Source organism: Pongo pygmaeus, chromosome 6 (genome assembly GCF_028885625.2).
Source record: "Pongo pygmaeus isolate AG05252 chromosome 6, NHGRI_mPonPyg2-v2.0_pri, whole genome shotgun sequence".
Classification (NCBI taxonomy): domain Eukaryota; kingdom Metazoa; phylum Chordata; class Mammalia; order Primates; family Hominidae; genus Pongo; species Pongo pygmaeus.
In genome coordinates, this window is record NC_072379.2 from 22,514,473 (window position 1) to 22,538,214 (window position 23,742).

Below are 23,742 nucleotides of genomic sequence, written 5' to 3' on the forward strand. Positions count from 1 at the left end.
GTTACAGGTGTGGGCCGTGGCCCAGCCTGGAACCATGCTACTTGTATAGTCTGCAGAACTGTAAGCCACATAAACCTTTTTCCTTTATAAACCACCTAGCCTCAGGTGTTTCCTTATAGCAATGGAAAATGGACTAATACAGGAATTGTATATCAACACTTACCAGACTGTGATGAGCACAATGACAGAAGTATAGAGTGGGAATGAAATGCTCCCAAGGGGCTTCTTGTTGCATCATAGAGAGTGGGGTGAGACATCTCAGCTGTGGCTAAAGATGAGCAAAGATGAGAATGAAAGAGTGATGATGGGAGTAGGGAGAGAGTTTCCTGAAGGACCAGTAAAGTCCCGGAAGGAAACTGACATTCTGTGTGGTTGGAGGGTAGGTGAATTCAACTGTCATTGCAATTCAGCAAACCGCACATTTAAGTTTGTGTTTGATTTTCAATAACATCAGCCCCGCGGATACAAGAAATAAGGAATTGTGTTTGCGCTATCATGGAAGCTCTCTGGATCTTAGGCCGTGACTTATGCTGAGAGGTAGACTTGTGCGTTTTGTTTTTCTCTCTGTGAGTGCTCAAGTGCAGCGGTCCCCAATTTTTTTGGCACCAGGGACCGGTTTTGTGGAAGACAATTTTTCCACAGACTGGGTGCAGCAGGTCAGTTTTGGAATATTTCAAGTAAATTACATTTATTGTGGACTTTATTTTTATTATTATTACATTGTAGTATATAATGAAATAATTATGTAACTCACCATAATGTAGAATCAGTGGGAGTCCTGAGCTTGTTTTTCTGCAACTAGACGGTCCCATCTGGGGGTGATGTGAGACAGTGATAGATTACCAGGTATTAGATTCTCATAAGAATAGAGCAAGGTAGATCCCTCACATGCACAGTTCACAATAGGATTCACACTCCTATGAGAATCTAAAGCTGCTGCTGATCTGACAGGAGGCAGAGATCAGGCAGTAATGTGGGGAGTGCCTGTAAATACAGTTCAAGCTTCACTCACCCACCCGCTGCTCACCTCCTGCTGTGTGGCCCAATACAGGCCTGTGAACCAGGGATTAGGGGCCCCTGCTCAAGTGCATCCAAAAAGGCCCTTCCCACACCAGTCTTCATAGTGGTCAAGTGCAGCAACTACTTAGCTCCCAAGGTATGTGCCTCAGCTGGCAATTCATCACAATTAACAGTAAGTGGTAGCTTGAGTCATTGTGAGGTCACTTCCTGGAAATGACCAGCATCCCATATCCCACTGGCAAGGAGCTCAGCACTGCCCCTTGGATAACCACACCTATGCCCAAATCCCATCTGTGTGGGTCTACCTCCTGGTACCCTTCCTAGCACCAATTCTTTATTTGTAGGAGTCCAATCAGGAGACACAAACCACTCGAAAATTTAAAGTGGTAAAATTCAAAATAAAAAAGTATTAATTATAACAGGGCAACAGCATAATGAGAGATTGGCTACCAAAAAGCAAAGAGAAGGCTAGAGAACATAGGACCAACGGAGGCCAGGTATTGTAGCTCCTGCTTATAATTCCAGCAATTTCAGAAGCCAAGGCAGGAGGATTGCTTGAGGCCAGGAGTTTGAGACCCGCCTGGGAAGCACAGTGAGGCGCTGTCTTTAAAAAAAACAAAAAAAAAAACAAAAAAAAAAACAAAAAAAACCCCACGAAAACAAAAAACCTCCAACTCAAAAACAAATAATAAAAATAAACAAACAAATAAAATAAAAAATAAAAAATTTAGCTTTGCATGCTGTTGTACATCTGTAGTCCCAGCTCCTTGGGAAGCTGAGGTGGGAGTATTGCTTGATCCCAGGAGTTTGACACTACAGCGAGCCATGATCACACCACTGCACTGCAGCCTGAGTAACAGAGCAAGACCCTCTATCTACAAAGGAAAGAAAAGAAATGCAAGTTTTTATCATTTTGTGAGAGTAATAAAGTTTGAGGAGAAACAGAGAAGAACAAAAGAGCACTGAATGGTGAGGGTGGGTAGCTGGTTAGGCTCAGTTCCTAGCTAAGTGGCTTCTGAAAAATTCTTTAATAAAATCATAGCTCTGGGGGTCAGTCATGCAGTCAAATGATGAATGCTAAATCCATTACAAATGCCCATCGTCTTTCTTTACATGCCTTGTAGTGAAAAATTCCTAACTGCCTAAATAGCAAGTGGTCTGAAATCACAGCAGTTGTTTATGAAAGAAATAACATCTCAGCCAGGTGCGGTGGCTCTTGCCTGTAATCCCAGCACTTTGGGAAGCCAAGGCGGGCAGATCACCTGATGTCAGGAGTTGGAGAACAGCCTGGCCAGTATGGCCAAACCCCTGCCTCTACTCAAAATACAAAAAATTAGCTGGGTATGGTGGCGGGCACCTTAATCTCAGCTATTTAAAGGCTGAGGCAGGAGAATCACTTGAACCTGGGAGGCGGAGGTTGCAGTGAGCCGAGGTCACACCACTGCACTCCAGCCTGGGCAACAAGAGCAAAACTCCATCTCAGAAAGAATAAAAAAAATCTCAATTTTTAAAAACCATGAGTCAAATATTATTTTCCTCCTCCCATTTTACAGGTGTGCAACCTAAATAACAGAGAATTTAAGCAATTTTCCTAAGTGGCAGAGTGCAGATTTAAACCCTATCACTTTGGCCTCAGAATTTGTGCCTTATATTATTTTATTATTTTAAAATTCATCTTTTTAAAACCAAGAGACTTATGCAAAATTGTGCTAGGATTCAAAAAAATCCTCTTGCTTTTCCTGACCATGGGTGCAGGCAGGGCTCATGCTGCATTTTCTTTACTTATTTATGTCCAGCTTGGATGGAGACATGATGACAGGAGCTCCCTCCATCACCGTGCACCAGAAAGAAAAGTGAAGAGAAGCACAGGGAAGCCAGTCTTACCATGTTTGAGCAACTGAACCAATGTCAGCCTCAGCCTACCAGCACAATTACTTTTATGTGAGAAAAACAGGCATCTCCCTATTTGGAAAATCACAGCTGGCTGCAGTAGTAAACAATCCACAAGTTATTCCTGGTAACACTATTCCTACAGCCCTAACTTGTCTCAAAAAAAAAAAAAAAAAAAAAAGAATAATCCTAATGCAGTTATTTCCTTTTGCATTCATGAGGAGATGGAAGAAATACCCATATTTGATGGTTGGCTGGGAACTGTCTTTGGTATTGTATGAAATATTTCAATATTGTAAACGTGAAAAGATGAGAATCCTGGAGACCCTGTGGGCATGGAGAAAAGGAAGTACATTAGAGGGTGTTGTAGGAAATATTTTCATTCCAGGCACTGCTGTTAAACTACCCCTAAACTTTCTTTCCTTAGAAGAACAGAAAAAACAAAAGAGCACAAAAGATCAAGAAACATTCCAGGTGACCCTCTCCACTCTTATTTGTTGCAATAAAGGAAAAGCGTTTTGGAGATTTTCTTGAGTGCAGTTTATGATGTGATCCAAGTTATTTATTTTCTGCTAATGATTTTCAAAATTTGAATTAAAAACTTTCAGAAATTTAGCTTTATCAAAGGCAGCTATTCACATGTAAAACTAGTTTGGTTACCTTCATCTGTATAAACACATAGCTAGTGAATTGGCATAACTATTAAACTGAAGAATCAACAGAAACATGCCAATGACTGGCCCTTACCTTCCACAGTGACCTCAATTTCAGGAAGCTTTTCATTACTCTCAGGACTTCATGGTCTTTTGGGGGACTGAAAGTTGTAAAATAAGCACAGAATTACTTTAGTGTATTGTAGGAAAAAAAATACAAAAGGAGATGTTTTATAAGAGTAGAGTATTAAACTTCATACAGTTTGACTCTTTTCAAAGAAACCTGCAGAATTAAACTTGTAGTGTAATCCTCCAAAGGCGGCTCAAAAAAGCCATAGAAACATGAATAAAGTAGGATTGCAAATGTGACATTTCCAGTGAAATTTTTTTTTAAAAAAGAAAAAGAGGTCCATTAAATAAAATACCTTAAAAAGCTAAGAAACTAACTGCAAGCCCCACAAAGATATTGGCCAATGATTCTCTATGATTTTATAAAATGCTAATAAAGAATGTCTTAAGGTAGTGAAATATAACAGGAAGTACATGTAATCTCTTACCTTTAGTGTGGCAAGTAGGAAATAATTAGTTCAAGCCAAGAAAGAATACCAAGAAATGTTACAGAAGCCAGTACAATGGTGGTCTAACAGCTAGTAAAACAGTCCTGATGAGAGTTTTTTCCAAAAGGAGTTCGCAGAGTCACCCTGTAATGTAACAATAATTCCTATCATTGTGGACAAAAACCCTGACTTTTCCTTCCCATGACTGGCAAGTAATTGTATGAAGAATAAATTACTTCTTTCATGAAAAAGAAAATTAACACTAGTGTATTTTCTTCAGCCACTAAAATTCTGCAGAAACATATAGTAAGAAACTCAATCATCACATCAGGCCGGGTATGGTGGCTCATGCCTGTAATCCCAGCACATTGAAAGGTCACGGTGGGTGGGTCACTTGAGTTCAGGAGTTCAAGACCAGCCTGACCAACTTGGTGAAACTCCATCTCTACTAAAAACACAAAGATTAGCCAGGCATGGTGGCGCATTCCTGTAATCCCAGCTACTCAGGAGGCTGAGGCAGGAGAATCGCCTGAACCCAGGAGGCGGAGGTTGCAGTGAGTGGAGATCACACCACTGGACTCTAGCCTGGGCTATGAGAGTAAAACTCTGCCTCAAAAAAAAAGAAAAGAAAAGAAACTCAATCATCAATATTTAGTCACTCTTAAGATTGACCCAGGAGTAACAGAGCAGATAAAACCCAGCAAATTAGACTTCATTCAAGTACTTAGGTGTACTGTGAGCCACCATGGTGCCTCTAAACACCATGGAGGCAGTGGTCACTATTCTTGCACTGATGAAGATGGCTGTGTACAGGATGGGGAACTTCAGGGGCAATGGAGAGTGCTAGGACTGCAGCTCAGAGCCAGGCTTTTCCATGAAGGTCTTATGGCCACACTTGTCACCTCTAGCTAGAAAAACATTTTAGTAGAAATGTCATTTTATTGTTTTAATTCCAGAAATGACTTCAGTGGCAAATAGAAATTACTTTTTTACTGTTGTTGTTGTTGTTGAGGCAGAGTCTCACTCTGTTGCCCAGGCTGGAGTGCAGTGCTGTGATCTCAGTTCATAGCAGCCTCTGCCTCCCAGCTTCAAGTGATTCTCCTGCTTCAGCCTCCCAAGTAGCTGGGATTACAGGTGCCAGCCACCATGCCTGGCTAATGTTTTGTATTTTTAGTAGAGATGGGGTTTCACCATGTTGGCCAGGCTGGTCTCGAACTCCTTACCTCAGGTGATCCACCCACCTCAGCCTCCCAAAGTGCTGGGATTACAGGCATGAGCCACCACACCCAGCTTAGAACTTACTTTTTAACAACAAACTTCATTTCATTACTCCCATGGATGATTCTTTCAAGTCATGGAATTCCAAACCACGTAGGGCTTTGAAAGGGAATCCCCTCTGGCAAGCCTTCTACATATAGGAACTCGGGGTTTGATTCAAACGCAGAATATGGTACTTTTACTGCCTCAGCGAGCCCAACAGCTTGAGCTGAAAGTGCAAGAGAACAGTTTGTGGAAGATAAAATTTGACACAGACATTCTTTTATTTGTATCTGCATTCTCAAGTACATTATGGACAAGTTCCCTACAATTGAGCAATATCCACTTCATATTGAAGGCGTTTTGCTTAGGTTATTTGGCAAATCTGAAGAACAAGCCTAAAAGATAAGCACTTTTAAAAGATACATTTAACACTTCTTTTTTTGAGAAGGAGTCTTGCTCTGTTGTCCAGGCTGGAGTGCCGTGGCATGATCTCAGCTCACTGTAATCTCCACCTCCCGGATTCAAGTGATTCTCCGGCCTCAGCCTCCCAAGTAGCTGGGACTACAGGCACACACCACCATGCCTAATTTTTTCTATTTTTAGTAAGCGGGGGTTTCACCATGTTAGCCAGGATGGTCTCGATCTCCTGACCTTGTGATCTGCCTGCCCTGGCCTCCCGAAGTGCTGGGATTACAGGCGTGAGCCACTGCACCAGGCCCATTTTTAACACTGTCAATCAAAAGTAGAGTTGTGTTATTAGTCAAAATGACCTCTGTGTTCTAAGCAGAAATGACTGAAGGCCATTCTCCACACAGCAGTGGTCCCTGGTAGCCTTTCCATTCTCATCAAGAGGCAGGGTAGCTGTGCAAAGACAGGTGGTTTCTATGATGCAACTAAGCAGCGCTCAGTAAGTTCGAGTCATCAGACACAGAGTAGTCAGGATTTCTGATAAGGACAGGAAACGTCAACATCAGGTACTGAGATAATGGACAGGAACGCCCTGGGAATGCTGTGAGTGCTCCCCACTCCTTGCTTCCTTCTCCATGAGGGACATACCCAATCAACTGAAACACACTTTCTTGCTGAGCCTCCTCAGAATCATTCGAGACAGCACTACAGGAAACCGCTGTCAATAAATCTAAGTATTTGCCACACATGTGCTAGCCAGATTAGAAATACAGACAGCAGAATGACACTTACCCAACGCCTCCCTTCCTCTCCCATTCTGACACATGAGAAAGCTGAATCCGAGAGAAATGAAGTTGCCTGCTTGGTTTCAATAGCAAATGTAGTAGTAGAAATAAACCAAAGCCTGTCTTCTGGGACCTTCTGTTTTTAGGTCCTGAACTTCTATAATTCATTCAGACATGACCCTTCATTGATACATTACTAAAGACACACTGTAGGGGAAGGGACTATGTGTCCCTTCATGTTCATATGAAAGAGTAAGACTTTTGTCTCCAAAAAATAAAAAGTACAAAAATGTTTCAATTAAAAAAAAAGTGTGATGGTCTTTGGCAATGTTTAAATAAAAAGTAAGAGTATCCCCTTCAAATAAGCTGACACTAACACATAATAACCAGGGTCACAGAATCACAGAGGCCAGTGAGATTAAAAAGTACCCCTGTGATTCTGTGACAGATACACCACCAGGAAAATTTCCTGTTCCTGTCCTCAACAAATCCACAGCAACATAATGTCAGCAAGTGCCTCCCCTACTTCCAGGCAGCCACAGGGAAAGGGGAGAGCAAAGAAACCACTCTCTGTGTCACTGATAAGTGAGGCTCAATGGGAAACATGAGGCATGAGGGGCATCCAAAGGTAGGTGACAATTTCAGTGTCTCCCCTTTGTCTTCCTGCTTCAGATATCATCTGCATCTTCTGCTCTTTTCATGATAAGGAAGGAGGCAGCAATAGCATGTCTACTGTGAAAAGGTGGAACTACTCATTAGGCATCATGGAACTTATTGTAGAAGTTTAGACAATCCTGGGAAGCTTTCAGACCTGGTCTCCTAACATGTACATCTAAGTCTGCTAAGGCTCTTGAAGAGGCAGTAGACTGTGAACCTCCAGGAGTTAACACAGGTTTTCTAGGGTCTTCACACTGCTAAGTACAGTCATGGCAACTCCTTCATTTCCTTTTTAAACAAGTGTTTTCCCAATTATCCCTTTAAAATTGGGCAGTTTAGGCTGAGCATGGTGGCTCACCCCTGTAATCCCAGCACTTTGGGAGGCCAAGGTGGGTGGATCACTTGAGGTCAGGAGTTTGAGACCAGCCTGGCTGACATAGTAAAACGCCATCTCTACTAAAAAATACAATAATTAGCTGGGTGTGGTGGTAGACACCTGTAATCCCAGCTGCTCAGAAGGCTGAGGCATGAGAATCCCTTGAGCCTAGGAGGCAGAAGTTGCAGTGAGCTGAGATTGTGCCACTGTATTCCAGCCTGGGTGACAGAGCAAGGCTCCATCTCAAAAAAGAAATTGGGCAGTTTTGCGCCTCTGATATAGCAAGTGAGTGTGCACAGTGATTAGTAGTGATGAGCTAATAAACATTAACTAGGCCATGGTGGTTTTTTAAAATCGTGATTGGCTGGGCGAGGTGGCTCATGCCTGAAATCCCAGCACTTTGCGAGGCTGAGGCAGGTGGATCACGAAGTCAGGCGATCAAGACCAGCCTGGCCACATGGTAAAACCTCATCTCTACTAGAAATACAAAATTAGCCAGGAATGATGGTGAGCTCCTGCAATCCCAGCTACCCGGGAGGCTGAAGCACAATGTCTGGAACCCGCAAGGCAGAGGCTGCCAGTGATCGGAGATCACACTGCTGCACTAGAGCCTGGGCGACAGAGCGAGACTCTGTCTCAAGAAAAAAAAGGAAAAACTGATAAAACATGTGGGCCCCTAAAATTTGAAAGTTATATGCAAGACTGGGTTAAAATATGTTTAAAACACATCTTCTAAAAAATGTATGAACAGCGCAGGTGTGACAATATGCTAAAAAAATCTATGAGGAGTGTGGAAGATCAAGACAGTGGTCCCCCTTCCCTGCTCCCTTTACAGTTTGATTTCATCCTTGGCTTTTCATAATGGACTTTTGTAAAGAGGGTAGATTTGCATCCAGGTCTAGGATTACAACTATAGGTTTCTGTTTGTTTGTTGAGATAGAGTCTCACTCTACTGCCCAGGCTGGAATGTAGTGGTGCAATCCTGGCTCACTGTAACCTCCGCCTCCTGGGCTTACGTGATTCTCCTGCCTCAGCTTCCAAAGTAGCTGAGATTACAGGTGCCCACCACCATGACCAGCTAATTTATGAATTTTTTGTAGAGATGGATTTTCACCATGTTGGCCAGGCTAGTCTTGAACCCCTGACCTCAAGTGGTCCACCTGCCTCGGAATCTCAAAGTCCCGGGATTACAAGCATAAGCCACTGCCCCCAGCAGAAGTGTATTTTAAGACCACTTTCAGCAGAAGTGTAGCCTCAACTAGATAAATGCAAACATGTTGGCTCATGCCTGTAATCCCAGCACTTTGTTTGTTTTTTTGAGCTGGAGTCTTGCTCTGTTGCCCAGGCTGGAGTGCAGTGGCGTGATCCTGGCTCACTGCAACCTCTGCCTCCTGGGTTCAAGTGATTCACCTGCCTTAACCTCCTGAGTAGCTGGGACTACAGGAATACGCTACTATGCCTGGCTATTTTTTTGTATTTTTAGTAGAGATGAGGTTTCACCATGTTGCCCAGGCTGGTGTTGAACTCCTGAGCTCAGGCGATCTGCCTGCCTCAGCCTCCCAATGTGCTGGTATTACAGGCTCACCATACCCAGCAATCCCAGCACTTTGGAAAGCCAAGGTAAGATCACTTGAGCCCAAGAATTCGAGACTAGCCTGGGCAACATAGGGAAACACTGCCTCTACAAAAATTAAAAAATTAGCTGGGCTTGGTGACATGTACCTATGATCCCACTTACTTGGGGAGGCTGAGGTGGGAGGATCACTTGAGCCTAGAAGGTTGAGGATGCAGTGAGCTATGATTGTGCCATTGGACTCCAGCCCAGACAACAAGATGAGACCTTGTCTCTTAAAAAATAAAAAGATAAATGCAAATGTGAATCACCTACAGAGTTAAAAGGCCACAAATGTTCCAATGTTAGCAGGGAGCCTAGAAGAAGCCTCCACAGCTGCCCCAGTCAACCCAACTAAGAGAAAGAGGTTTAGGTAAGGCAAGCCTTCATTTAAGCCCATCAGGTTCTGCAGAAAAAATATTCCATGGTCATGGGATGATCTGACTGACTGATGCAAACTGTCCACACAGCTAGTTGACCTTTGCCTCCTCCCTAGATCCAAAATGTACTGGAAATGAATGCCACATGAGATCTATCCCTGTCCTCCTTATCACACACCCTTTCTAGGAGAGCCCACACTAGCTGATGACTCTGGAATTCTGGTTTCCATGAATCTAGATATCATGCCACCGAGCTCTGTCTTTCCAACTACCTTTTAGACATCTCTACCTGGATGTCCTGAGCATCTTATGTCCAAAGATTAATTCCTTCTCCCTGACAACATATGTTCTTTGTTTCTCCACTTTCCCTGTCTCAGTTAATGACACTGCCATGCACCAAGATACCTGAACCAGAAACCTGAAAGGCATCCTACACTCCTCCTTCTGCTCTCCTCCTATTTCTATTCACTGTGTTAACAATAAGCTGTCCTGATATTTTACCTCCTAAATACTCTCAAAACCTCACTTTCCCTTCATATTCACTGGCACCCCCTATTCAGCATCTCATCACTCATTCAACAATATTTAATGAGTATGAAGCATAGCTAGGTGTTTTAAAACAGAATAAAAACAGTGTGATCTTTGTTTTCTGATGGCTAAACATCTAGTTTTTTCTTTTTTTTTTTCCTGAGATGAAGTCTTGCTGTGTTGCCTAGGCTGGAGTACAGTGGCGCGATTTCAGCTCACTGCAGCTTTTGACTTCCAGATTCAAGCAATTCTCCTGCCTCTGCCTCCCAAGTAGCTGGGATTACAGGTACACACCACCATGCCCAGCTAATTTTTCTATTTTTAGTAGAGATGGGATTTTACCATGTTGGCCAGGCTGGTCTCAAACTTCTGACCTTGTGATCCATCAACCTCAGCCTCCCAAAGTGCTAGGATTACATGAGTAAGCCACCACACCCGGCTAAAATCTAGTTATTTCATATATGAACTATTCAGGTATACTCTTGACTCTTACTTACAATTCATTCCCTAAACAATATCCAGAGTGTCTCCTCCTCACAACTTAAATTAGATCATTTAATTCAGGAGTCAGTGAACTTTTTCTATAAAAACCAGATAGTATTTTAGGTTTCTGGGCCATATGTTCTCTGTTGAAACTACTCAACTCTGCTCTTGTAACACTAAAAACAGCCATGGACAATATGTAAACCCATGGGTGAGACTGTGTTCCAATATGGTTTATTTGTTAAAATAGGCAGCAGGCCAGATTTGACCCATGGGCCGTAGTTTGTCGACCCCTGATTTAACCACAATGCTTCTTACTCCATTGGAATTCATCCAGATTCCTTTCCATGGCCTAGAAGGTCCATCCTCATCTGAATACTACTTGCTCCTCCAGGGTCTACTATGCTCCAGCCACCCTGACCATCTTTATGGCGCTTCAACACTATGCCATGTCTGTTAACATCTCAGGTCCCTGCCCTTGATATTCTACCCAGCAGGACCAGACCAGATCTTGACCAGATCTTCTTCGAGCTGCCTCAGCTCAAATGTCACCTCCTCAGAGAGGTCTTCACTGCCCACCCCAATAGGTCAGTACCCATTCCAACGCCCATAACTCCTACAGCTCTTTTTATTTTCTTGAAATTACTTATCACCATCTGAAAAAATGTCATTTGTTGCATGTACATAGCCTGCTTCCCCACCAGCACACCACCACTAGAACAGAAGCTCCCCGAGAACAGAGACTGACTTACTCATTCTCCCTTAGTTCCCAGGACCTAGATATGTGCCTGGCACTTAGTAGGGGCTCAAAAAATATCTGTTATCTGAACTGTTATTGCCTCTCGTCTCACTCCCTTCAACTCACTGGTATCTTCACTATCACTAGTCACCTTTCAAAAATACAAATGGGGCCAAACATGGTGGCTCACACCTGTAATTGCAGCACCTTGGGAGCCCGAGGCAGGAGAATCACCTGAACCCAGGAGGGTGAGGCTGCAGTAAGCCATGATCATGTGACTGCAGTCCAGCCTGGGAAACAGAGTAAGATCCTGTCTCAAAAAAAAAAAAAAATAGCAGTGTGTGGTGGTGCACACCTGTAGTCCCTGCTACTCGAGTGACTGAGGCAAGAGAATCACTGAGCCCAGGAGTCTGAGATTACAGTGAGCTATGACTGCACCACTGCATTCATGCCTGGGCAACAGAACAAGACTCTGTCTCAAAAAAAGAAAAAAGCGCGAAGGGAGCAGGGGCTCATGCCTGTAATTCCAGCACTTTAGTAGGCCAAGGCGGGTGGATCACCTAACATCAGGAGTTTGAGACCAGCCTGGCCAACATAGTGAAACCCCATCTCTACCAAAAATACAAAAATTAGCTAAATATGGTGGTACATGCCTGTAGTCCCAGGTACTTCAGAGTCTGAGGCAGGAGCATCGCTTGAACTCAGGAGGTGGAGATTGCAGTGAGCCGAGATTGTGTCACTGCACTCCAGCCTGGGTCAGAGTGAGACACCATCTCAGAAGAAAAAGTAAAATACAAATGAATCATTGAATCATGTCACTCTCCTGCCTAAAACATTTCTATGGCTCCCCACTGGCTTTAAGATACAAATGCAAATTATGTGGCAAGATCACTACAGCTCTTATCACACCTTCCCACACTCTCCCAGTAGTAGACTCTGAGCTCTAAGTGGCAAGGACCAACTCCTGTTTATCTTTTTATCTCAGGTGATCAGGACAGTATCAGGAACACTGTTGGTGTTCCATGAATACAGAATGAAATCAATCAACAGTAGTACAACAACTACCACAAAGCACAAATCTAATGCAATAACTCAGTAAGTACCCAATTTTAAGGAAATGAAGCAAGATTTTGCACAACACTCGTTTTCTTTTCATTTTTTTTCCCCAAGACACAGTCTTGCTCTGCCACCCAGGCTGGAGTGCAGTGACGCAATTTCACTGTATTTTTAGTAGAGACAAGGTTTCACCATGTTGGCCAGGGTGGTCTTGAACTCCTGACCCAGTGGCCTGCCTGCCTCAGCCTCCCAAAGTGCTGGGATTACAGGTGTAAGCCACCACAATTGGCCTCTTTCTTTTCAAGCTACTTGAGTGAGGGCTATGCTTATAACTCTGGATTTGACTTTGGATTTTGCCACCAAGATTTTACCTGGCAGGCAGTACTTATCACTTTCTATAAGAATGAAGGGAGGAGGCAGGAAGATAAGTCATACAAATCTATTTCCCATGATCAGCTCTGGTAAAAGGGTTAGGAAAAGAGACATAACACGGAGGCTAAAATGCAACTTAGCGATTCTCCACAGATTCCAAGTGTCTACATTCTCTTTGTCATCTATTAGCAAAGAAAACCCAATGCTGGCTGGTTTGCTGTATAAAATAATCTAAGAGATTCAGGATGATCTCACCAATGGAATGTAAATTGTTCCTTCTAGAACAATTTCCATTAGCCCTTTGAAATCCTTCAACATTCATTAATGCCAAAGAGGTTTCACCTAACTTAATCTGATGGGTATGTGACCAGAGTCTTTCTAGGGAATACAGACTCCCAAACTGTTCAGATGGAAAGCAAGGAGGGAATTTATTACTCAAAATTAAAGGGAAATAAAAAGAGGTCAACCTAGAATGTCATTATTCTTGCTTGGTGGGGAGAGGAATGGATTCCAGAGTCATTCCGTGATGTTTACATGACCTCCTTATTAGCATCTAAAAGCTTCCAGTGTTGGATGCAACCAGCTATGTTCTCTTCTAATGTAATAAAATCTGCTTCAGCAAAGCTTATGCAAAGCCATCCCCAGACTGCAGAAATAATAGGCTATAAATTACTGGATTTCCCATTTGATATAATGAAGTATAAGCATGGTCCTGTGTGACCGTTAACCTAAGCCCAGGTAGGACCTTGTTTACTAGAGTATTAGGCATGGGTTGGGGCAATGATTCTAACCAGAGAAACTGGCTTCAGTGAGGGCAGGTTTGCAATCCAAGGCATGGCATGCATAGGACTGGTGAAATTCAGGGTGATTGAAGCAAAAGCTTCAGAACAAGAAAGACCACATCTGGGGGTAGAGCACAAAACTCTCAAGAGATGAATCTTTTTAAGAGTGAGGCAGAGCTACATAGCAGTTTTAGGAGATCTGTTGGTGCCCAGCAAGAGCTCCATACTGGCAATAAGCAGGGATGCATGCTGTAGTCTCAAGAGAGGAGGTTCACAAAAGTAATTCAGACCAACAGCCCAAACTGTGTTCTCTACTAAAAGGAATCAAGGCTCCCTACAGAAATGGCTGACTTCTTGTATGGTGCAGTATACAGATCATGGAACATCTTTTATGCTATCAAAGTCCAAAAAGCCATCAAAGTCCAAAAAGATCACATCAAAAAGACATGAGAGTCAACTTGAAGAGATAATTATTAACCTAAATGAGACGATGTATGCATCCAAAACAATAAATAATAACTGCAATGGTCTAAAATACATCAAATGCAAACAATAATCTATGAGTTCACAATGATATTCAGGAAAAAAACTATTGGTCACTAGAGTAGAGGTTACTAGGTCACTAACTCATTACTCTGAAAAGTGACTTAAAATAGGAGGTAGGGTGGAGAATTTGGTATGTATCCAGTTTTTCCTGTACCAACAAATTTTTAGGGAGATTGAATAAGATGAAACAAATCTGGCAAAATGGAGATAGCTGTTTAATCTAGGGATTGGATACATGGAGGTTCATCTTATTTCTTTTGTGTATATTTGAACCCCCTCCCAAAAAAAGCACAAGACAGAATGCGAGCTAAGCAGCTTAGGGTTTAGGAAAGGCTTCTGCCTACAAGAGACACTAGGATATGAGGGGTAGTTTTAGCCCTGATAAGCTGAGCCAACTGGAGGTATATAGACAGGTGCTAAATTGCAGAGGTATCATGTTGCCCAACACTTGATCAAATCCTAGATCCTAGGTCTGCTTGGTAGCATGTTTCCTAGGTGATGGATCTGAGGCTACCTATAGAACTTCCTTTGCAGTCATAATTGGCTCAGAAACTACAAAACGGCTTGCTCTTGAAAATGGAGCCGTCTTTGTCCATTTCATGCTGCTATAAAAGAATGCCACAGACTGCATAATTTACAAAAAGGAATGAATGAAGGAAGGAAGGAAGGAGAGAGAAAGGAAGAAAAAAGGAAGGAGGGGAAAGGGAAGGGGAAGGGAAAGGGAAAGGAAGGAAGGGAAGGAGAAAAGGAGGGAAGGAGGAAAGGAGGGATGGAGGGAAGGGAGAGAAGGGGAGGGGAGGGGGGGGAAGGAAAAGAATGGAGAAAGGAAAGGAAAGGAAGAAATTTATTTTGTACAGTTCTGGAGGCTAGGAAGTCCAAGGTTGAAAGGCCTGCATCTGGTGAGGGTCTTCTTGCTGCATCATCCCATGGCAGGACAAGAGAGTGGGAGAAAGCAAAAGGGACTCAACTCTGTTACAATAAGCCCACTCCTGCGATTACTAAACTATTACCACAATAACATTAATTCATTCATGAGGGCTCTCTTTATTAGGCCCCACATCCCAACTGTTACATTGAGGATTGAGTTTCCAACACATAAACTTCCAACACATTTAAACCATAGCAGAGCCCTTATGTAAATTCAACCAAGAGGAGCTGGGAAAATCAAAGGCATGAGAAAGACAGCAAAGTCTAGCAGAGAAGTATGTGCAGGTTAAGGAAAAAAGTCACAATGAATCCTGTAGTGCAGACTACTTTGTACAAAACACCTAAAAATGATCTCATTAACTCCCCCAACTCACCTGCACCCACATCTAAAGAGCCACACACATGGATCACGAGGTCAGGAGATCGAGACCATCCTGACTAACACAGTGAAATCCCGTCTCTACTAAAAATACAAAAAATTAGCCAGGTGCAGTGGCGAGCGCCTGTAGTCCCAGCTACTCAGGAGGCTGAGGCAGGAGAATGGCATGAACCCGGGAGGCAGAGCTTGCAGTGAGCTGAAATCATGCCACTGCACTCCAGCCTGGGTGACAGAGTGAGACTCTGTCTCAAAAAAAAAAAAAAAAAAAAAAAAAAAAAAAGAGCCATACACAGCACCACCAAAGGCAGCATTCTCCTCAAAACATGAGCTGTGAGAATCCAGGCAGACACCCAACCTCAACAGCTCCAGAACAGCCCCAAGACAGCTCCTCCCTAACCACCACTCAAGTAACCAGCTGGGAAAGTATTCAGAAAACCCAAATCCTGACACACCACTACCAAACAACTTAAAACAGCAAAGAACAACCCATTTAAATAGCAATACCAGCTGCCAGGAACAGTAGGGACAATGAGTAGAGGAAAAGCAGACCTCTTGGGGTCCACCAAGACCCGGTCTCTCAGTGTCAACACTTTCAAATGCAGAATCCATTCATCTCTGAGGCCTGTGGTGCTTGAGTCATGTTGTCCTCAAAGATAAATGAGCAGGCAAGCTGGCTAGAAAACCACTCAAGGTATTACTCTTTAAAGAATCTTTATAGGGTCAAAAAGGAATGGGTCTACATGCTATGTGTATTTCCCACAGATTCTGAAGACGATGTCAGTATACCTTTGCAGATGTGTTTAATACTTTGCAGTCACTTGTATTCCTGCCACTGAGCACCAGTGCTTTTCTAATTTGAACTCATTCCAGCTCACGCTGACCCCAGCTCCGTGGATCTGGTTACCATTAGCCAAGACTGTCATCCATACTGTACATTTTAAAGAGTCCTAAAAACAGCTCTTCCCCTACTCTTCCAAGACAAGTAAAAATGTCTGCCAAAGAAATGGGGAAAAAAGATTCAGAGACAGAATACAATTAACATACTATCAAGAGAGCAAAAAGTGAGGGGAGAAGAGAAACTAGGAAAATCATATGTGACCTCACACCTATTTCCAAAGCTGGGCTACTATCCTTTTGCTTGTGTCTAAATAAGGCACCAATTTTAAGCTGCTACTGGAAAAAAGAAAAAGAGAAAGAAAGAAGCAGGCCCAGGCCAGATCCAGTGGCTCACTCCTGTAATCCCAGCACTTTGGGAGGTCGAGGCGGGTGGATCACCCAAGGTCAGGAGTTCGAGACTAGTCTGGCCAACTTGGTAAAACCCCGACTCTACTAAAAATACCAAAAAAAAAAAAAAAAAAAAAAAAAATTAGCCAGGCGTGGTGGTGCATGCCTATAATCTCAGCTACTCGGCAGGCTGAGGCAGAATCGCTTGAACCCGGGAGGCAGAGGTTGCAGTGAGCTGAGGTTGCACCACTGCACTCCAGCCTGGGCAACAAGGGTGAAACTCCATCTCAAAAAAAAAAAAAAAAAAAAAAAAAAGAAAGAAGGTGGTCCAAATCTTACAGTAAAACTTTTAGCATAGAAAATATGCTATGGTGAGAATTCCATTCCCTGGTTACTTACCCCATAGGCTGAAGAGCTGCCTCTACCTCTAAGGATCAGGGCACTCTGTGTTTGATGGCAGAACCTAAGTCAGAATCCAGCACAATCCCTGACAAGTGACAACATCAGGGTGAGTTATCCTGACCTTGACATTGCTTCTCCAGCTCTCCGATTAAAAAAATACATATAAGAACCAAGGAAGAGATCCCTCCTTGCCATCTCAGTTGTTTGAAATCAGCTACTCAAGATCCATTTTGTCGAGATCAACAGCTCCCATGAGAGACTGTGAGGCAGATCTGATCACTCAGAGGGCTAAAGGCAACCTCATAAAACCTGATGATGTGAAAGGAGGATGTAGCTGCTGCTCAGAAACTCCACTAGTCCATCTTGGAAAGAAATAATCTATAAACAGAGTAATTCCCAGTTTCCAATTCTAGGCCTTACAGTTTTGCTGGGTGTCTCTAAGCATTTTTTTTTTTTTTTTTTTTTTTTTTTTTTTTTTTTTTGAGATAGTCTCACTCTATCCACCAGGCTGGAGTGCAGTGGTGCAATCCCCACTCACTGCAAACTCCACCTGCTGGGTTCAAGCAATTATCATGCCTCAGCCCCCTGAGTAGATGAGATTACAATTACCCACCACCACACCTGACTGATTTTTGGGTTTTTTTTTTTTTTTTTGAGACAGAGTCTCGCTCTGTCGCCCAGGCTGGAGTGCAGTGGCACAATCTCGGCTCACTGCAAGCTCTGCCTCCCGGGCTCATGGCATTCTCCTGCCTCAGCCTCCCAAGTAGCTGGGACTACAGGCACCCGCTACCACACCCAGATAATTTTTTTGTATTTTTAGTAGAGATAGGGTTTCACCATGTTAGCCAGGATGGTCTTGATCTCCTGACCTCGTGATCTGCCCACCTCAGCCTCCCAAAGTGCTAGGATTACAGGCGTGAGCCACCGCGCCCGGCCTGACTTTTTTATTTTTAATAGAGGTAGGGTTTCACCATGTTGGCCAGGCTGGTCTTGAACTTCTGACCTCTGGTGATCCACCTGCCTCGGCCTCCCAAAGTGCTGGGATTACAGGCGTGAGCCACCACACTGAGCCTTCTGCTCTTTCTTATTTTGCCCACCTAATGTAAGAAAACTAAGCTAAAATAAATTTTATAACCAAACCAAAATTAAGTTCTCTAGGTGGTATGGCTACTATACTCAGCAGACTTCAACTTCCCTTGACCTAAAAATGGCTATCTACAAGTCACCATCCTCAGAGTACATTTCAGGTGCAAACTAGAATACATCGGTGTACAGTACGAAAGTCCAGAGTCTTTGCTTGAGTAAAACTAGATGCAGCAAAACCGTGGGCTTCGTGCATGATTCGTATTGTAAGAGAGGTCATGGGGAGTAGAATTAAATATGACACCTTCAGCCGGGTGCAGTGGCTCATGCCTGTAATCCCAACACTTTGGGAGGCCAAGGTGGGCAGATCACCTGAGGTCAGGGGTTCCAGACCAGCCAGGCCAACATAGTGAAACCCTGTCTCTACTAAAAATACAAAAATTATCCAGGTGTGGTGGCAGGCACCTGTGATCTCAGCTACTTGGGAAGCTGAGGCAAGAGAATCACTGAAACCTGGGAGACAGAGTTTGCAGTGAGCCAAAATCGTGCCACTGCACTCCAGCCTGGGTGACAGAGCAAAACTCTTGTTTCAAAACAAACAAACAAACAAACAAAAACAAATATGACACCTCTTGACTTACGACCAAAGTTCCTTCTAAACTCAGTTTGGGGCACCATATATCACAAACCAGATGGCAAGAAATTAAATAAATTTTGGTCTTTTTCATGCCATCTCAATTAATTACATCTTGGTCAATTCACAAACATGTTTCAGCAAATGCTGGAGGAGTTTTTCTCTCTTTAGGAGTCCTCTTTCACTTTACCTGCTTAACAAAAGACCACACACACTTAGAAAGAGGATGAAAACAGGGCAGCTTCAGGACATGCTGCATAGGGAAAACTGACTATCCCAAAAAGAGGGCTCTACACCCCCGACAACTCCACAATAGACTGGCTACACACAAATGCCTGAAGGAAGTTTATCAAGAAAATGAACAGTTGATTAGGCGCAGTGGCTCATGACTGTAATCCCAACACTTCGGGAAGCTGAGACGGGTGGATCACCTGAGGTTGGGAGTTTCAGACCAACATGGAGAAACTCCGTCTCTACTAAAAATACAAAAAATCAGCTGGGCGTGGTGGCACATGCCTGTAATCTAAGCTACTTGGGAGGATGAGGTAGAAGAATCTCTTGAACCTGGGAGGCGGAGGTTGCAGTGAGCTGAGATCGCACCATTGCATTCCAGTGTGGGCAACAAGAGTGAAACTCCATCTCAAAAAAGAAAACAAAGAAAAGAAAATGAAGCGTTGGTAAGATCAAGACTTCTGGCCCAAAGGGCCTGCAGCTGTTCTGACCATTTATCAAAAAATCTTAATTTAAATGGAGACACACTGGACTGTGACATGCAATACAAGAACTAAAGCAGCAAAGGGTCTTGATTTGGGTTTCCTTTCCACCCTACACAGCTCCAGTGAATGGAGGTGTGAGCATGCCTGTGGTGCTCCTGACACATCTGGGGTAGTTCCCATTGACAGTGGTCAACCTTTGGGATTTTCTACACATTGCAGGGTCATCGTCCATCTATGCTAACCTAGAATGTCCACATAAAAGCTCCTGTTTAGAGACTGGAGAGAAAATTGTCAAATCTGAAAGCCCATGAACTATCTCAGTCTAGGGAGAACACATGTAGGAAAGACTACAGAATCTGATGTCAGAAGCCTAATTTCAGGTTGACCCATACACCTTTATGATTGTGAGTAATTAACTTACTTTTCAAGGCTCTTTTATTCTCTCATCAATGAGAAAAGTGGACCAAATAGTCTCCCAGATCCCTTCCAATCTTAACATCCTCTGACTTTATGATTAAAGGCTGCAGTGGCTCATGCCTATAATCCCAGCACTTTGGGAGGCTGAGGTGGGCAAATCACCTGAGGTGGGGAGTTTAAGACCAGCCTGACCAACATGAAGAGACCCTGTCTCTACTAAAAATACAGAATTAGCCAGGTGTGGTGGTGCATGCCTGTAATCCCAGCTACTTGGGAGGCTGAGGCAGGAGAATTGCTTGAACCTGGGAGGCAGATGTTGTGGTTAGCCGAGATCACACCATTGCACTCCAGCCTGAGCAACAAGAACAAAACTCTGCCTCAAAAAAAAAAAAAAAAAAAAAGTGATACTAATAAAGCTAAAACTGTGGCTTAACCCCAATAGGAGCCTGCTGGGATTATGCTAAGCAAAAACTATTCCACACAGAGCCACTCTGACCATGCTCCTCCCTACATCAGCTATCATACAGATATGCACCACTGGTATGAGAACTCCCTTCTACAGAGGACACTGACTGATTCAATAATAGGCTGATTTAGTCATTCAACCAAAAAATATTTACTGAGCACCTTCTAGGTATTTAGGTATACAACAGAACAAAACAGACAAAATCCCTTCCCTCATGGAGCTTACGTTTTAGAGAAAGAGGAAGAGGAGTCAGATATCAAATAGGAAATATGAGTTGAGGATATATTTTATGCAGAGCAGCCTGGAGTCCCTTGATAAGGTGACTTCTGAGCAAAAATCCAAAGCACTGCAGAGTGAGCCATGCAGACACTAGGGGAAGAATGTTCCAGGCAGAGGGAACAGCAAGGCCCAGAGACAGGACGGGGTCAAGCATGCCTGGCATGTTAAAGGAAACACCATGAGCTCAGTGTTTACGCAGAGGAGTAAGAGCAGGAGAGTAGCAGGAAGCAGTGAGACAGGTCGTAGGGGCCAGATCATGTAGAAAACAAAGCCACTGGAGAGTTTGAACAGACAGGTAAACATGTTCTGAATTCCACTGTAAAAGGATTGTTCTAGCTGTTGTACTTAGAGTAGAGTGGGAGGGCAGGGTGGCTCAAGCCTGTAATCCCAACATCTGAGAGGCCGAGGCAAGTGGATCACTCGAGGCCACGACTTCAAGATCAGCCTGGCCAACATGGCGAAACTCTGTCTTTACTAAAAATACAAAAAATTAGCCGGGCCTGGTGGCTCATGCCTGTAATCCCAGCTACTAGGGAGGCTGAGGCAGGAGAATCACTTGAACCCAGGAGGTGGAGGCTGCAGTGAGCCAAGATCAAAACATTGCACTCCAGCCTTGGTGACAAAGCAAGACTCCGTCTTCAATTAAAAAAAAAAAAAAAAGAGAGAGAGAGAGTAGACTGAAAGAGGCAAGCATGGAAACAAGGAAACCAGTTAGGAGACTATGGAGATAATCCAGGTGAAAGATGATGGCAGATGGGTCCAGGGTGGCAGCAGTGAGGAGTGAAGAGGGACAGACTCTGGGATATATTCTGATGTTGAATCAATTGGACACTGGAGGACAGGATGATCTTGGAAAATCTTGGGACTACTGCAGAATGGAATGAAGCCAAATGGCACTAAATTCCAACATATACTGTGAAATCCTGGGATCAGGGATTTGTTCACCTCTGTCACCTACTGTCCCACCCAGTACTTGGCACATAATGGGGATATAAAAATCTTCAATTCTTGAATGAATAAATGTAGAACTGAATATATTACAAAGCCAAAAACCCTGCAGTTTGATAGGTCACTTGGAGACCAAAAAGCATCTGGTACTAGACATATTTTACTAACAATGGATCCCCTCCCCTGAGTAAATCTATTTCTCTTTTTTCTTTTTTTTTTTTGAGACAGGGTCTTGCTCTGTCACCCAGGCTGGCAGTGGTACAATGTTAGCTCACTGCAACCTCTGCCTCCCAAGATCAAGCAATTCTCGTGCCTCAGCCTCCCCAGTAGGTGGGACTACAGGAACCCACCACCATCCCCAGAGAATTTTTTTTGTGTGTATTTTAGTAGAGATGGGGTTTCACCATGTTGCTGAGGGTTGTCTCAAACCCCTGAGCTCAGGCAATCCACCTACTTTGGCCCCCCAAAGTGCTAGGATTACAAGCATGAGCTACCACACTCAGCCTGAATCTACTTCTTTTTATAAAAAAAATTCCCTTTATAACTTATTTCACAGTAGTAAGCAATGAAGCTGATGAACAACTTCACATAAATACAGTTCAAAATCTGAACAACTTGGCCATTTCCCTGAGAGGCCAGATGTAGACAACAAACCTCATACCACCTCAGTAACTTCCAACTAAAATACAGGAATAAATGTTACACAAGTAGTAAGCTCATGTTCTTATAAATAGTAAATCATGTGCCAGGCACCATGGCTCACACCTGTAATCCCAGCACTTTGGGAGGCTGAGGCAGGTGGGTCATCTGAGGTCAGGAGTTGAAGACCAGCCTGGCCAACATGGTGAAACCCCATCTCTACCAAAAACTACAAAAATTAGCTGCATATGGTGGTGCGTGCCTGTAGTCCTAACTACTTGGGAGGCTGAAGCATGAGAATCCCTTGAACCTGGGAGGCAGAGGTTGCAGAGAGCCGAGATCATGCCACTGCACTTCAACCTGGGCAACAGGGCGAGACTCTGTCTCAAAAATAAGATAAAATAAAAATAAAGGCATATACGATGTCACTTACATGGACAGGTGTTCAGGGCTTGTGTGGAGGAGTTGTGGATGAGGACGAAAGTCGACTTGGAGACAATGGAGGCTAACTGGAGTTACTGGATGAAGAAAGGAGGGAAAGAGAGAAAAGGAAAAGGGTAAAGGGAGTGGAAGATTCGCCTCAGTGTAGAGGTCATCTCTGATTGCTGACAAAGGAAAATGTTGGAGAAGGTCTGAAAATATTGCTAAAGGTTGGTAGTTTCAGAAAATCTTGTAATATTTCCTTCACTTTAAAAGAAAACTCAGCATCTCAAAGGTTTAGTAGCAGTTGTTTCTTTTCCCCCATGGATTTCAGAGTAGTTGAACCATTCAGCCACAGAAAATAACTCCAGTATCAACCACATTGGAGTACTACCAATAAAGACATGGGACTCTCCTCCTCTGAGGTCGAGCGCTTCATTCACTTGCTGCTCAGCCTCCTCTTCTACCCATCCTCACCTCCTTTTCTGGAATCTGTTCCTCCCATGGAGGACTTCACAGCCTCCTCACAGAGCCAGGTGCCACCTCCCACTCTTCGAGGCTCCATCACCTGCCTGGCTCCACTGCCTTCTCACGTGTGACCTCTACCTTTCACCAAGCTGAGGACACAGTGCACCCATGGTGTGTTTAAGGAGACAGTTCTGATGGCCACAAAATTCTGTCATGTGGTCTGTGATTTGAATTGTCCTGTCCAAAGACTAATGCATGGTCCATGGTCAGGCCAAGTAAGGTTATGTTAAAATGACAAACCACCAAGCACCTTTAATTCCTTCCAAGATCTTTTATGAGTGGGAGAAAGTCGAGTGCTGTTAGTGATGGCAAGAGTGGAGATTCTCCTTCTGGTGACACTGTTGCACTCTGGTGAGGATGGCAGGTCCAGCACTGCTTCAGCACCCAATCCTTGCAGTGTCTTCTATGGCACTTGCACATTCTTTATGTAATACAGGCTTCACAGTTTCTGCAATCACTGTCACATCTGCCCCTAATGAAAGTGGTGACTGTACTCCTCACAACCCTGAATTTGAGCTTTGTCTTCAGAAATGAAGTTTTCTACAGGTTTCATCATCTTCAGACTAATGCAAACTG

The 23,742-nt window shown here is 43.6% G+C and overlaps 1 protein-coding gene across 12 annotated transcripts in view; it reads right to left on the minus strand.

The window, feature by feature from the left end:
• LOC129040956 (uncharacterized) overlaps window positions 1-23,742 on the minus strand; it is a 73,079-nt gene that overhangs the window by 20,954 nt on the left and 28,383 nt on the right. For all 12 annotated transcript variants that reach the window (XR_010127074.1, XR_010127073.1, XR_010127075.1 and 9 more), the window contains exons 7-11: window positions 22,652-22,736; window positions 3,658-3,724; window positions 3,148-3,237; window positions 755-812; window positions 164-268 (exon numbers count right to left, since the gene is read on the minus strand). Coding sequence is in view for 3 of the 12 variants with exons in the window: in XM_054495911.2 (XP_054351886.1) it covers window positions 164-268; window positions 755-812; window positions 3,148-3,237; window positions 3,658-3,724; window positions 22,652-22,736 (405 nt within the window). In the remaining 9 variants the exon portion in view is untranslated. The remainder of the gene's footprint in view (window positions 1-163; window positions 269-754; window positions 813-3,147; window positions 3,238-3,657; window positions 3,725-22,651; window positions 22,737-23,742) is intronic.